Genomic DNA, 14,372 nt, shown 5'->3' with positions numbered 1-14,372 from the left:
GAAAAAATACAGAAATTTAAAATTACTGATACTGAGCTTACTATTCTGTTGTGCATTAGTTTGAATCTTCTTTTGCAGCAAAGCATATTGTCTGGGACTCTGTGATATATTATACTGAGAGTACGTGATTCATTTTCTGTGCATTATTCTCAGAACTTTCCATTCTCCCTTCTATTCCCATATGCATGAGTTTATTTCCTGTGAAAATGATTCTAATATTTTCCTTTTCTTCCAGTGTACTGTTATGTATGTTATGGGAATACCATACAAATTTTAAAGCATCTTAGTTTTTTTCTTTTTCCATTTTCAAAAGCTCATGAACGTTATTGCCTAGTTTAGCATTCCTTTGCTGTTCATAAAGAGCTATTCCTTAGTTTTTAAACCAGACTGGTAATTTGACTTTAATAATATCATGGTTCCTGTATTCATCTGTTTACCTGAAAGAATTTATCTTACCTTTTTTTGAGTGAAAGGAAGAATTCTTTTTCCATATAATTTTGGTACTTTTGTTTACTTATGCTTGTGGGTTTAGGTGTTTGGGGTTTTTCTGGGTGGTTTGGGTTTCTGGGTTGTTTGGGTTTAGTATTTTTTTTTCTCTATGTTATACTATATCAAAACTTTTCAGTCTCAATGAGATATAAACTAGGGATTCCAGAACTGTGATTATTTCATTTATCTATTTATTTTTCATTTTTTGTAGTAATAGCTAGCTAAATTGTGTTAATTCTGAACAAAAAGGTAATTGCTTAGTAATTGTTCATCCTGGTTGAAGTTAGAGGAGAAATATCCATTTCCAAGCATTACAGTAACAAATGTATGCTGCTACTTTGAGGGATTCTGACGTGTTCAAGAAGGAAATATAAAAGTATGTCTTTTGTTCTTAAAGAACAGACTGAAAGATTTGGCAAATTTAGAGGAGAAGATGCTGACCCAATTCAATATATCTACTACTATAGTACTTTGGGGATCCACACACAAATTCTAAAACAAGTTAAAAATCAGCAAGATCATCAAAATGAAAATATTTTTCTTGTCAGAAACTCAAAATCTTGCAAGAGATACAGCACAAAATCCATCTTGTTTTCTCCCCACTTGCTGTTCTGATTTACAGCACAAAAGACTCTGGGAAGGGACCTACAGAAGACATATAAATTAAGTTAGCTCATGTAAACGAGTGACACTTGATACATAGCACAGGAGATGAAGAAGCTGAGGACTCATTTCAGTAAACCAAGCTGGACTTGACTTTTTTTTAATTCTTTTTGGTTTTGGTTTGGTTTTTTTTATGGCCCTATAAAAATGATAGCAGATGATGATTTTAGCAACTAAACATTTTTTAAATTAGTGTTTCCTTCCCCTACAAAAAGCCTACAAAACAAGTAAATATTAACCTCTGTTTCATTTCCCTCTCTTCCATTTCCTACCTCCATCTCTTCTTTTTAACTATATCTATTAGGAAAAGCTAGTTATGCTGCCACCTCCTCCAAACTTAAGAGAGGAAACTACATTACATGAGGCTAGTCTTGTGTTTCAGGATCTGTTTACATGGCTGTGTATGGGCATGAAGCTGTCCATTGAAACAAGGAACAGAAAAATGACCATCCAGCCCTACAAAGAAGTAATTTTTTTTTTGCTTAGGGTATCAGAACTCTACCATTGGCGTCAACTCTAGGGTTGATCACTTAATAAGTGAATAAATAGTCTGAATATTCTCTCTGAATTTGGTGGATAAGTGTCTAAATTTTTTTTTCCACAAGGAAGCAGAATAACAAAGTCCAGTCCTCAATAGAGGATCTAATAATGCACGCATCTTGGTTTTACAGACTAATAATAATTTACCAAAAATATTCACTGGATATATATAAGAGGATTTTTACTTTCCTTGGCCCTCCTTCTATGTACACCGGAGAGAATTCATAAAATCATAAGGTTACAAGTTATGAAATGTTAAGTCTTTTTCTTGGGGAGTTGGGCAGTTTACCCTATTATGAACACTTTTCCAATATTATAGCTAGGCATAAAATACAGATGCACGTACAAGAATTTCTCCTATCAAACCAACTGTTTGACAAAACTCTTGACCTGTTACTTTAACTTCAAATTCCCTTTTGCTTTTTAGCTTCTCACATCACCTTGTGTTTCTGGACATTCTTGAGGCTCAAGTGGGCAATTACAGAAAAAAAGGCTGCTAGGAAACCTTCCTCTTAAAACCCACTGCAATCATTTTGATAAAAATATAATCTGAATAATATTTTCAGTTCTGTACTTCTTCCAGTAATGGCTCTCATAAGGACTAGGCAACTTGTTTCCCAATCTTACCAGTTGGCAGGAAGGCTTTTTTTTTTCCCTTCGTCTATTGTTAGAATGAAATTGATGATTATTGTTTATTTTGCTCTCTTATTGTTTATTTTCACCACCTTTAGAAATCAATTTAAACACCTTCTACATCAAAAAATGTCCCCATCATGAAATGCCTGAACTTGTCTTCTCTATGATAGAAGACCATAAAATAGTCTTTCTTGTCTTTTTTTTATTAATTTGCAGAATCATCTGATTTCACCTATACCTTTTTTTTCCCCCACTTTCAGCCTTCACTGATTTTGCTAAACTCAACATGTAGCTGTTTACTGATTTTTTTCTCAGGTGATATAAAGTAAATGTGCCTGCAGTGGATGTTGACTGAAGAGCAACACACATTCCTGTCCGCAAGGTGAAATAGTAGCTGACCTGGAGGGCAAATGAGGGAACTGAGTGTTTCATATCTGGTGATATTGGCACGGGAAGAATGATGGAGAATCCTATGAAGTTTTCTTTTATCCTGAATTCCATATAACATGTTGAAATACCATTCATATTTTAACTATTTCTGCAACAGCATTAACTATCACTCAGGACAATGGAACCGTTACATTAATGCACTTGAAGTGTGTCATTCTTTTGTGTCATTCTCTAACCTCATTGGAGAGCAAAATGTCTTAACAGTTACATACTGAGTCTGTCTCCGAGACACTGAAAGGCCCCTTGCTCACTTATTTTCTTTCAGCAGTCCTCTTTTCTCCATATGGAAAAAAAAAAAGAGAGAGAAACTGTGTGGCATTTCTTCATGCTTCCACTGATTTTTCATGTTGTCACAATATTTATAATGGCACAGCTATTCCTGACTGAAGCACTGGTACACAAGCATATTTTCCCTTACCTCCTTACCTCACTTATCATCGGGTCCCACTGTTGCCATGCTCCCAGCCAGCTATTATAACTACTAAGGAAAGCAAACCATAAGTACACTGTTTTGTTTGACTAAACACAGATTGGCCATTGGAGACAGTTATTTCTTCAGACAAAAGCATCAAAAAGAAATGCAGAAACCTCATAAAGGATTTCACAGAGAATTGATTTGAAAGTACACTTTAATCATGGAAAGTTTAATTGTGTCTTCCTTTAGGAAGCCAAACTGAATATAAAACATAGACAACATTAATAATTCCGTTAGGTTTTTGCTCCAGAATCAATGGTAGTAAAATAATTCAAGGGTATTTATCTGAATTACAAGGAAAACAAGGATATATCCTTTAGGCCTTTTCTTCAGAATCAATGGTAGTAAAATAATTCAGGAGTATTTATCTGAATTACAAAGAAAACAAGGATACATCCTTTAGAACTTTATCCTTCCCATCACCAACCTAGGTAGAGCTGGATGAATGGGAGCAAAAATAGAGTATTGTAACTCCTCAAAAGAGGGTAATTTTTAGAAACCCAATAGGTGCCTCTAATAAGAGCATGGTTTCGTATCTACTCTATGAAATTTCAAATCCTTCTTTGCAAGTGTAGCTGGCAGACTATGTGTGAAGGACTGGCACGCATCCCCTAATGTCACTCATCCTCCTGCTGATGTATCTGCAAAGGATGTAACATGGCCCTAACTAACAGAACATTTGAACACATAAAATTACCATTACAGGTAGGATAGTACTACTGGCAGCAGACTGAAACTTTAAGTGTACCTCTTAATGAGGGTCTCACATATAATTTTGCACATAGTGGAATGAAAAGAGGTATTTTGATGTCATTTTTGTATCCCAAATGTAGTTTCTCACACCTGCTCTGTAATAAATTGCTTTCCTATTTCTAAAGTATATTAGAAACATAGTTTTGAAAAGGCCAAAACAAACATTAATGAAAAAAAAAAAAAAGAAAGAAAGGTAGAAAACGGATGATGAGCAAAACGCAGCCTCCAGGTATTCATTTCAAACATGATCCATTTGCCATTAAACAGTCACTTTAATTGTCACTTCCTGTCACTAGCTTCAGTAACTGACTTCAAAGTAAAACACAATAAAAGCACTGTGCCTTATGCTGTGTCTTTGACACCTAGTGATTTTACAGGATTGACCTGCCCTCCAAACCCAGACATGACAGTAGGCCCATTAAACAATGTTTGTTTTTTAGCAGTGGGTGGCATGTCAGTTAAAAGGTCAGCACAGTCCATCAGAACAATGCACCACCTGAGCTGTAATTATACAATAAGTACCTGGACACAGCCTCTGTGGGAGAGTCATCAAGACTGGAAAAGTCTCAGAGACATTAAAATTAAACAAATAAATCTGCAGTTTTAATGTTCAAGGCTCACCTACAGGAAAACATGGAATAATAAAGTCTTGCAGTTAACAGATTTTTCATATGTGTGACATGGGTACAAACACAAAGAAAGCCAAATTCTATCAGAATAAGGACTGAAAATGATTGGTTAAAAAAAGGGTGGGGAAAAAACTCAAAACAAAGCCCCCAACAACACAGTCTTAAAACAAACCAATCTTTTTGACAGTTGGAGAACCTGAGTGGCCACATGGATTCCAGATTGCATGTGGGAGGGTAGAGAGGAGACCGGTTACTCCAGATAAGTCCGTTGTTGCACTAGGCTTGAGGTGCAACAGCCTTCCCTTTTCCATTGGAGGCACCAGAGGTGCAGGGCAAATGTTATCTTAAAATGTTATTTTCCTCCAAGCGTTCTCTTGTATTATCCAGAACAATTAATCACGGTTCATTTAAATGAAGAAAAAACCCAGCAAGGTAATGCATCTTGGGTTACTCTTTTCTTTTCCTTGTGAAAACTGAAATTTTATAGCTAGAGTTCATTTTTAATGATACATCTTTCACACTGTCTATAAAAGGGCAAATTTATAACAGAAGACATACCCCATTCCTGTCTCATCAGCAATGGCAAAGTTCCAGAAATGACTAATGGCTCTCCCAAAGCAACTGTTGTGCCTTTAGGTGTAGTATGACAATGGGTTCATAACCAGAGAACTGGGGGATGGCATGTATAGCCTGCTGAAATTAGCTTTCAAGTAGCAACATCTGGAAAGCGCTTGCAATTATGAGTAATGGTGGCAGCTGGGGCTGTGAGAAGCTCCTCTCAGCCTCAAAAAATTGCTTAAATATGACTACAGGGAATAGTCATAAGGTAATGGTAAATAATAGTGAGACTGTGTAGATCTTGCAACTCCATAATAATTCCAATGATGTATATTTGTGAGGATCTCAAGACCTCTTTGTATATGTGACACTTCATCTATAAAAATAAAGACAGACTGATTGTATAGTCGCCTTTCTGATTGTACAGTACAGCCAGCATGAGGCATTCTCTGTCCATAAACCAAGATTTTATCCTGAAGTTTACCCATCCTAGTACTGATGACTTCTTGTTCTTGTTGCCAAATACATCTAAGTATTCCACAGGTCATTCACTATTGTTGCAGTACTGTGGGATTTCTGCATGCAAAAGCACCTGTTTGTCTAAAATGCAGGGCAAGAAAAGCTTTCTTTTTGTCTTATAAATTGACCTGAAGCATTTGTTTTTTACGCAATTCATGCTCAAGGTTTTTGTTAAAACTGCAAAATTTCTCTCCCTTGAACATCACTTGGATTCATTAAAGGCTGCAAGAAGCTTCTGAGTGTTTCACACTAAGCATCTCTGCATTTTTCTTATATAGCTGCATACCATTCACTGCAGTGCAGTAAAGCTGCAGTTTCCACAGCCCAATCCTGCCATTAAACATTTATTGGAAAGATTTACAGCCCCTTTGTGCCACAAGTATCTTTGTTTTAATTCAGTACCAAAGACTCAAGGTTAACAAAAAAGCCCTTGCTGCTCAAGTAAAAAAACTGCAATACTCTTTAAAGGAATGTTATAGGAAGAGGACAGAAATTATTAATAGCACTCTCAGATTAAGCTGCTTTGAGGGTTCTTTCCTTAATGTTTACAACTCTATTTCAGCAAAACACTGATGTCTTTATTTTGTTTTGTAAGCAGAATCAATTTAATTTTTTAACCTTCTCAAAGCAAAATTTATATCTCAGTCTCTTCTTCATTCCAGTCAAGTATTTATTATTGCCATTAGAGCCCTCAGAGGGAAAAATCATTCCAGTGTCTGCCTCTCTGTTCCAATTCCTCCCTGAGTCCCCATCCCTGTGAAGGTCGCTAAAAACAAGAACTTCCTTTCTTTTCTGGCAGATAAGTGCTATCTGCCTGACAGTTCCTTCTTCAAGTAGCAGACATGTTGCCTCTGATTTTTCAGTATCTTAGTGAGCCGCCTTTTCCCTGAGACGTGCTTTGTCTTAATAATTGCCCTACTTTTTGAATAAAAAATACAGTGCATCATTATTCTCAGTGAGCTACTGAAAGAAAATAGTTTGAGGGAACACACTAATTAAAAATCTATTAAATATGAATAAGTCCCAGTTACCTTCTCTCTTACGCAAATAGTGCTGTAATACTGCTGCAAGATCAGGGTTTGAAGCCACTGCTATGGGATACTGACTATTTTAGAAGTATGTTACCAACAGAAAGGAAAGCTGGAGGTCAAACTTACCCAGTTTTGGCAAAGTTAGTCCAGTATGTCATAACTACTGCACTGAGCATGACATCATTCTTGGAAAAGTTGCAGTTGAACAGTTCTGTGGGGCCAATCATAGGAATCCCAAACACATAAGGGACTTCATCACCATGAGCTGAATCAGCCCAGCTGGGTTTCATTTCACTTTGGCAATGGTGATAAAATGCATAGAAATATGTTGGAGACCCATACTGAGCGTGCAGGTCAGCAGTAGCCACAGCTGGAGCAACCCACTGGTGGTCTGTAAAAAGAGCGACCAGGGTCTTCCGTCTTGTTTCAGGGTTTTCTTTGTCTGCCCAGTCAGTGTACATGAATTTAATGGTCTCTCGCAGTGTGTCTTTCCCTTCTGGATACCCATATAGATTGTCCACAAAGTTGGAGACAGAAAAGTCAAAATCATTGGGGGAAACACCATCTTCATTGTCTACAATGCCGTCTACAAATTTTAAACCTTCCCCTTGATTCACACCCAGCATTATATCATAGTTAAGGAATTCCCCTTGCTCCATGAGAATCTGAGGGTCATCTGGAATCACATCTCCATCTATCACAGGCCCAAAGGCAATGTGGTACGTGGCTGGAGTGATGGTCTGTTGAATGAGTTCTTTGTAATTCTTATTCCGAAGACATTCAACCAAATCAGTGGTATCCAGCATGTCACAGCCCACTTTATCTGCCAATATCCGAGTGTACTTGGCAGGCTGGTAGTTCACTGCCCAGCTGGACAGGGCTGTTCCACTCTGTATGATTGCCTTTTGGAACAAACCTGCAGGTGCAAATTGTTTAAATGCAAATCCAATTACATATTAAAAAAAATTAAAGAAAAATAAAACCAGCTTTCACTAATCAAAGAAAACTTTGATTATTCAATAACTAAAGGATGCATATACCTACATTTCAATTCAATTTCCATATATTCTACTCACTGCTCCCTTTCTGTAGTATCTCTAATCGGTTACTAATTAAAATCTCTCTTGTTCTTGTTACTCTTTCACATTAAGCATGAAGGTTGCAGGTTACTGTTTCAAGAACAAAACTTGTGCTTGTACTGTAGTTTTCTTGCATCTTTAATGGAAGTCCCCTGGCTTTAGCACAGTGGTAGTCCTGTAAAAACTTCTTTAAAGGAGTGGCAGCTACAAGCAATCATATCCTCTTCACCATGTAAATGACGCTCTTAAAGGCGCTCTTCAGTAGTTTAAAGGTCAAATGAAAATTACATACTCTCATTTCCTTCACAGAAGCCATGCATCATATAATTTGAAAAAATCTGCTCTGCTAAAATCAATTTAATAGGCTTGAGCCTTCAACTCTGACATTTTTTCTTTACCATCCTAATTTTTGTATGTGTATGTGTTAGCACTGCCTATATGCTGAATTAAAATATATTTACATTTTTTTCAGAAGAGAGTATGATGACATTCAGTAGTTTCTTCTGGTTGTTTTATATGTACTACTATGAAAGACCTAGTCTAAAGAGCTTCTTTGTGTCACCAGAGCACTTAAAAGCAACTGGAACTTACTGGGGAATCTGTATTTTCCTGGTAAGATCACTAAAATGGCCTATTTTAAACCTAAACTAAAATGCCTGGGCCTCTTCTGCACATGGTCCCTACCGCCAAGCTCTTGAAATGTCAAAGAGAGCAACAGCCACAAAAACATTTAAAGACACTGAAGCATTTATGGGAAAAACTTGCTGTCGTAGATATACCTTTGTGATGATTGCTTACTGCGCACGCTACAAAACTTCAGCGAAGTGATTAGTTAAGGTTTTCATGGTTCCGTCTGCTTGATTTTGACATGGCTTACCAATAGTTATTCACCGCACCCTATTTGTATCAACAGACTAAACTGTCAGGAATTGTTCTATGTATTTCCAAATGGGGTGTGTTTACAGCAGATGTGCTACAATTGCTTGCTAGGGCTTAGTCTTCTGCCATCTTCTGCCATGATTTCTGTCTGGTTTAATGTGATAGAAGTAGCGTGGACTTATAAACACAATAGATATTTTGGTCTTGTCTTTTCTTAGAAATTCTTTGTAGATTTGGTCTTATCACCAGGATTATTTATGGTTCAGTACTGGTGCTGTGCATTCTTGTTTGGCTGGTTGGTGGTTTGTCGGTTTGTTTTTTTTTTTTGGGGGGGGGAGGTGTTGAGGGTAGAAATCCCACAGCTCAAACACCTCCAAAATCTTAAGAACTCTGTGTAGGATCACACAGCGCTTGTGGGGAGTTAAATACATTTTTTAATAAGGTTATGTTATTATGAAGTAAGAAAACATCTGAATACATGTTGGAAATGCAGGCAAGAGTGTGTAAAAGATTAAAAAGTTCACTGCTCTTTTCCATTTTAATTAGGGCAAATTCTTTGATAAAAGAGCCAGTGGAGATTGTTGATAAAGCTAGAAAAAGTATATTGCCCATGGCATTTGTTGCATGGAATTTCTGCTATAATAGCATTTAATTTTTCATATAAAAATATTTATGTTGATTAATACAAATCCAGAATGTTAGCTAGTAGGTATTTTACAAAAATTACAGACCTCAGGTAATTCTATTTCAGCCTACTTGATATGGCCATTTTTGTTACATTATAATAATAATTAAAAAAAGTGCTTTGCTCAGAAGATTGTTACCTTCTGAATAGTGAGAGAGTGTCAGGAGACTAACACAGGAAGCTCCTGCCCCAGATCCAAAAATAGTAACTCTTTTTGGGTCTCCTCCGAAAGATCCAATATTTTCTTCAATCCAACGTAAAGCTTGGATTTGGTCAAGCAATCCATAATTGCCTTTTGCAGCTTGGTCCCCAGTACTTAAAAAACCTATAAGGCAAAAAAAGATAATTTTAGTTCACCAGATACAGAGTTAGCTACAGGGTGTCCACATATTCACAACGTATCTTCCCACCTTTTCATCTTCTGTTTTTTTTTTTTCTTCTCTTTGTTAAAGGTCATGGTCCTAGTTAAATGTCTCCAGTGCAGGCAGTGGAACTCATTCTGTATGCTGTTTGCTTTTGCTTTGTTTTTCCCTACTGTGGAGGTCACGTTTGTGAAAAATCATTATTTCCTTTTTGAAATAATTCTGTATCAATGCAACAGTACAGACTGAAGATTTTAAACATTTGATAACTGTGAGTAGGGTACAAAAACTTAGGAAATAATTTTTGTGCAAAGAAGTGAGAGCCCAGTCTTCCACTGAGAACAAGGCCCTCTAACATAAATTAAATGCTCCTTAAAATGGACCAAAATGGTCCTGAACTACATAGCTCTCTAAATTATTGTACTTGTGATATGGATAGACATACTCCAAAGTAGAAAAAGAAGGATGAAGAAAATAGCAAAAGGAACAGGAAAAAGGTCTAGGTAAAAATTACACTCCAATTTCACAGAGGATATTTATTAGGAAGATAGCAGGTAAATCCTCAGCAATTCAGCCTTTGGCTGGGAGATTTTATCTGAACAAAACAGGTTTTGTCTCTTTCCTTGGAAATTGCTGGGAAAGCTGTGCTCCTATTTTTTGTTCCTGTACTGTAGTTATCAGATTTTAGAAACAAAGCATGACACATTTGCTGCTTGTCTTGCAACTGAGAACAAAATTACCAAAAGACTAGGACTGAGATTAATTTTGTTTTTCTGAAACCATCTAAGGTGAAATATTGCAGTTATCCACGCTGCCTATCATTCACAGTTAAGACCTAGTGCTACATCCAAATTACCACATCAGGCCATGTACTCACACTCCTCTTTTTAACTCCCACAGACCTTTACCTGTCAGACAACTGGAAGTCAGAAGTCTATTAGAAATACCTTACAGCATATGGAAGTTTTCAGAGACACATTACTGATTTAGGCACCACTGTCAGCTGCTTATCAAGACAAAACAAGGACACTTGGCTGGTGTTTCCAAGCTAATTATCAGCTCAGACAAATTTGCCAGAAGAGGGCCCCAGAACTCAGGAGATCTGTAGCCCTGGAGCAGTTTTAGATGAGGCAGTCTCTAATCTTGAGCCACCTTAGCCTGCTGTGACAAGACCTTCATGATCCTAGGAAGGACTGCAAGGGAAACCTGAGGTCCCTAGGGAAAAAGAGTCCTTGCAATACATTTCACCTGCCTTGGCAAAGGGGAACAGATCACTTTGCACTGGCTGTAGTTATTTTTCAGTGATAGCAAGAATGAAAATTCACAAGGTGGAAGGGATTCACGTATGGAGGAAGCAGAAGAGAAGGAAAGGCAAGACAAAAGAAGAAATTAGGTGTGTTGTACATTCACTGCTGTATTTCTGTAATGTTTTCTAGAGTAAAATTCCTACAGTGAGATGCAAAATCCAGCCTCAAGATTTAAAAACAAGATCACAGAGGGACTAAACTCTAAACATGGAATGCTAGATGGCCTACCTTATGCTGGCATGAATTTCTGCATGCGCGGTTAGGCATGATTGAATGGAATGTATCACTTTGTATCCAAAAGAATCTTTTTCATATTTAATTAGTAATTATTAATAGGTATTTAATGTCAGGAAGTGTCTGATGAGTCCCTGTATTTTTCACAAAACAGTTGCTTCAATTGCAGTAATATGAATCATCATGTTGTTGCTAAATAGCATTTGATACAACTTCCTCATGAAAGAGTCTCTAATAATGGTAAGCATGGGAATTAGAATAGCAGTAACATCTTTTTTTTCTCTTCTATCCAATGGGGAAAAAACAAACAAATTATTAATCCGTAATTGCCTCAATTTTTTTAACAGATGTGTTTTTCTCTTTTTCACATGCCTTTATTGTCTTTTTAGGACTGTCAAAGAAAGAATAACCTACTTGCTGACTTTGTTGCTGCAGCTCATTGCAATGTTCTATAATATTCTATAATTAAGCCTTTATTCAATCAGAACTATGACCTCCCTGGGAGAAAGTGACTGTTGTAACCTTTAAAGCAGTATGGTAATTAATATTCAGAGCCTTAACACATTTTAGCTCTTCTAGCAGCATCAAAAGTTAAAACTGGTTATCTCTGTGATTTTGAATTCTTTCCAAATGTACTAAAAGGTGACTGAGTAAAACTACAATCAACAAATATCTGATGTTAGATGAATGAAGATTTTTTTTTTCTTTCCACAGTTCTCTGCTGATTCTCATTAACTGCAAGAACAAATTTTCTTAATTTAAAAACTAATCATCATTGCAAAGTGTCAGCCCCACATGACACAAACTGAATTCATACATCTGTTGATGAGGATATATTTTCTTTCATGCTCTGAATACCAGATCAAAATATTTGTTCAAAGCCATTTCAATAAATTCAGGCAAGGAGTAACTATTTGTCCAGAAATACGCAACACTAAGAGATTATTATTCTTTTTTTTTTTTTTTTTTTTTCCTGTGGCCACTCTGAAAGTTTCAGAACAGCATCTCCATGTGTCACTCTAAAATCCTGCACAAAGAGGAATGCAGCTTTTTTTTTTTTTTTTTTTTTCTGAGATAGGGATTTCTACTCTGAGACTTTTACATACTTGTCTTTAAGTGCAGTTAAAAATATTTCCCATTGTACAGTTTGGCATGATTTGAAGGGCATTCTGTGATCTGAAAATCATTAGTCTGGGGTTTTGATAGAACCTGGAAGTTCTCACTAACTTAATGCGAAATAGGAAGGGATGGCAATAGTTGAATATGGAAAACAAAGAGCTTTTTCTTTTTTTCACATAATGATACAGAAAGGCATTAACAGTAATATTCAGTTCTTGACTTCACAAATCTGTCGTCCCTTAAATAATGATTTGGAAGGGTGACCACATGGTTCTCCCAATGCAAAATGCCATGGACAGCAACAGCTGAAAAAGAGGAATGTGAGTGCATCCCATCCGTGTTGAGTGGAATACCCCAAATTGTCTTAGAGAACATTTGCTCCAAGCTTATTGTGCCAGAGAGAAAGATGACCACCAGCTGGACTGAGTAGTAACCAGGGAATTAGAGTCTTCTGAAGCAAAGTTCAGCTTGAAAAGAAGGGCAAAAGTAGCATGCAATTTGTAAAAGTAGAGTGGGGGAGGTGGGAAGTGGGCAGAGGCTGGACATGGTTTGACACCGTGAGAAGCTGCCACAGACATTGCAAACTCTCTCCAGACTGGACAGAGCACCCTGCTGTGGGGTGCCTGCACCCAGCCAGGGCTGTCCATGTGGGCTGGCACACAGGGACGCCACTGGCGTGGGAGGGGCCCTCATGGACTGTCTTTTTCCCAGTGTGGGTCAATGGGTGGATGGTCAGGAGTAGCGGGAGCTCACATGATGCTTGTTTAAATTGAGGGGTTTGAGGTAACAGTTTTATTTATTTTTCTCTGATTCTATTAAGGGAAGCATTCTAGATGAATGCTTTAGTTTTAACCTACTAGATTAGCTACAGTCAAGGAGGAAGAAGACTACAAATGGAGATTACTGGCAATTTTCCTTTTCCACAGCCTTTAAAAATTAATGGACTCATAAGCTACATGTTGCCACTTAGATTGTTTCAATAATGCAGTGAAAGCACAAAGCTGTTTACAGATCTCCGTTAGATCCTGCTTACACAAGAGGAAATCCCTACGTCTTTGTAGTTGGTTTTCCCACTATGCCATAGAAATCTTACTGAGAGACTAAACAAACCCCAAAAAAGCAGTGGTGATATTTCCCCTTGACTAGTAAAAATTATTTGGGGATCCACAGTGACAAATAGCAGGGATCAATATCTATAAAACCCACACAGACAATTTACTTCCGTCCAGCTCCAGCCTTGCCTCGTGGTTGGAGGTCATCCCTTTGTTAGCATGCTGTGCAGACTTGCAACAGGGAGTCTAGAATAGAATAGTTGGCCCTGATGTCCACACTGTATACATTTCACATACTTTTTTTTACTATGGCTTAATCCTTGTCCAGTCCCATGGGCTGAATGAATGACCACTGGTGGACATCTTGCATAGGGGGAGCACACCTTCCAGCAGAGATTCACCTGGAAGTGTTCAGGCTGTACTTTACAGAGCCTTTCTGCAATGTGAAACAATGTGCATGGAGGTGGTGACAATATTGAGGTTTTCTGTGGAAATGCACTCTTGCTTTGAATTACAATGCTGGTGTGGACATCCTCAGGATCAAAATTATATGCTTCCAACCACGGAATTTCACTTTGCACGGAGCAGGCTCCGGTGCAGCCACATTTCAGCTGTGGACCTTGTACAGGTAAGTGAATAAGTAAGTAGGCTGCTTAACAACTATAAAGCTACAAAGAAGATGGAGACTCCCTTTTTACACAGAGTCCCATGGAGAGGACAAGGGGGAATGGACACAAATTCCTCTTGGGGAGATTCCAATTCGACACGAGAGGGAAATTTTTCACAGTGAGGACAGTCACCCATTGGAATAATCTCCCCAGGGAAGTGGTTGACTCAGCCACGTTGGACACCTTCAGGAGTCATCTGGACAGGGTGCTGGGCCACCTTGTCTAGACTGTGCTCTTCCTAGAA

General features: G+C 37.6%; 1 protein-coding gene across 4 annotated transcripts in view; it reads right to left on the bottom strand.

Annotated features, from left to right (window-relative positions):
• NLGN4X (neuroligin 4 X-linked) overlaps positions 1–14,372 on the bottom strand; it is a 188,136-nt gene that overhangs the window by 6,783 nt on the left and 166,981 nt on the right. For all 4 annotated transcript variants that reach the window (XM_064437401.1, XM_064437426.1, XM_064437409.1 and 1 more), the window contains 2 exons: positions 9,526–9,711; positions 6,870–7,659 (listed from right to left, as the gene is read on the bottom strand). In XM_064437401.1, the coding sequence (XP_064293471.1) occupies positions 6,870–7,659; positions 9,526–9,711 (976 nt within the window). The remainder of the gene's footprint in view (positions 1–6,869; positions 7,660–9,525; positions 9,712–14,372) is intronic.

This window comes from Phalacrocorax carbo, chromosome 1 (assembly GCF_963921805.1).
Source record: "Phalacrocorax carbo chromosome 1, bPhaCar2.1, whole genome shotgun sequence".
NCBI classification, from domain to species: Eukaryota; Metazoa; Chordata; class Aves; order Suliformes; family Phalacrocoracidae; genus Phalacrocorax; species Phalacrocorax carbo.
Note: the sequence above shows the minus strand (reverse complement) of the source record. Positions and strands in the feature narration are given on the sequence as shown.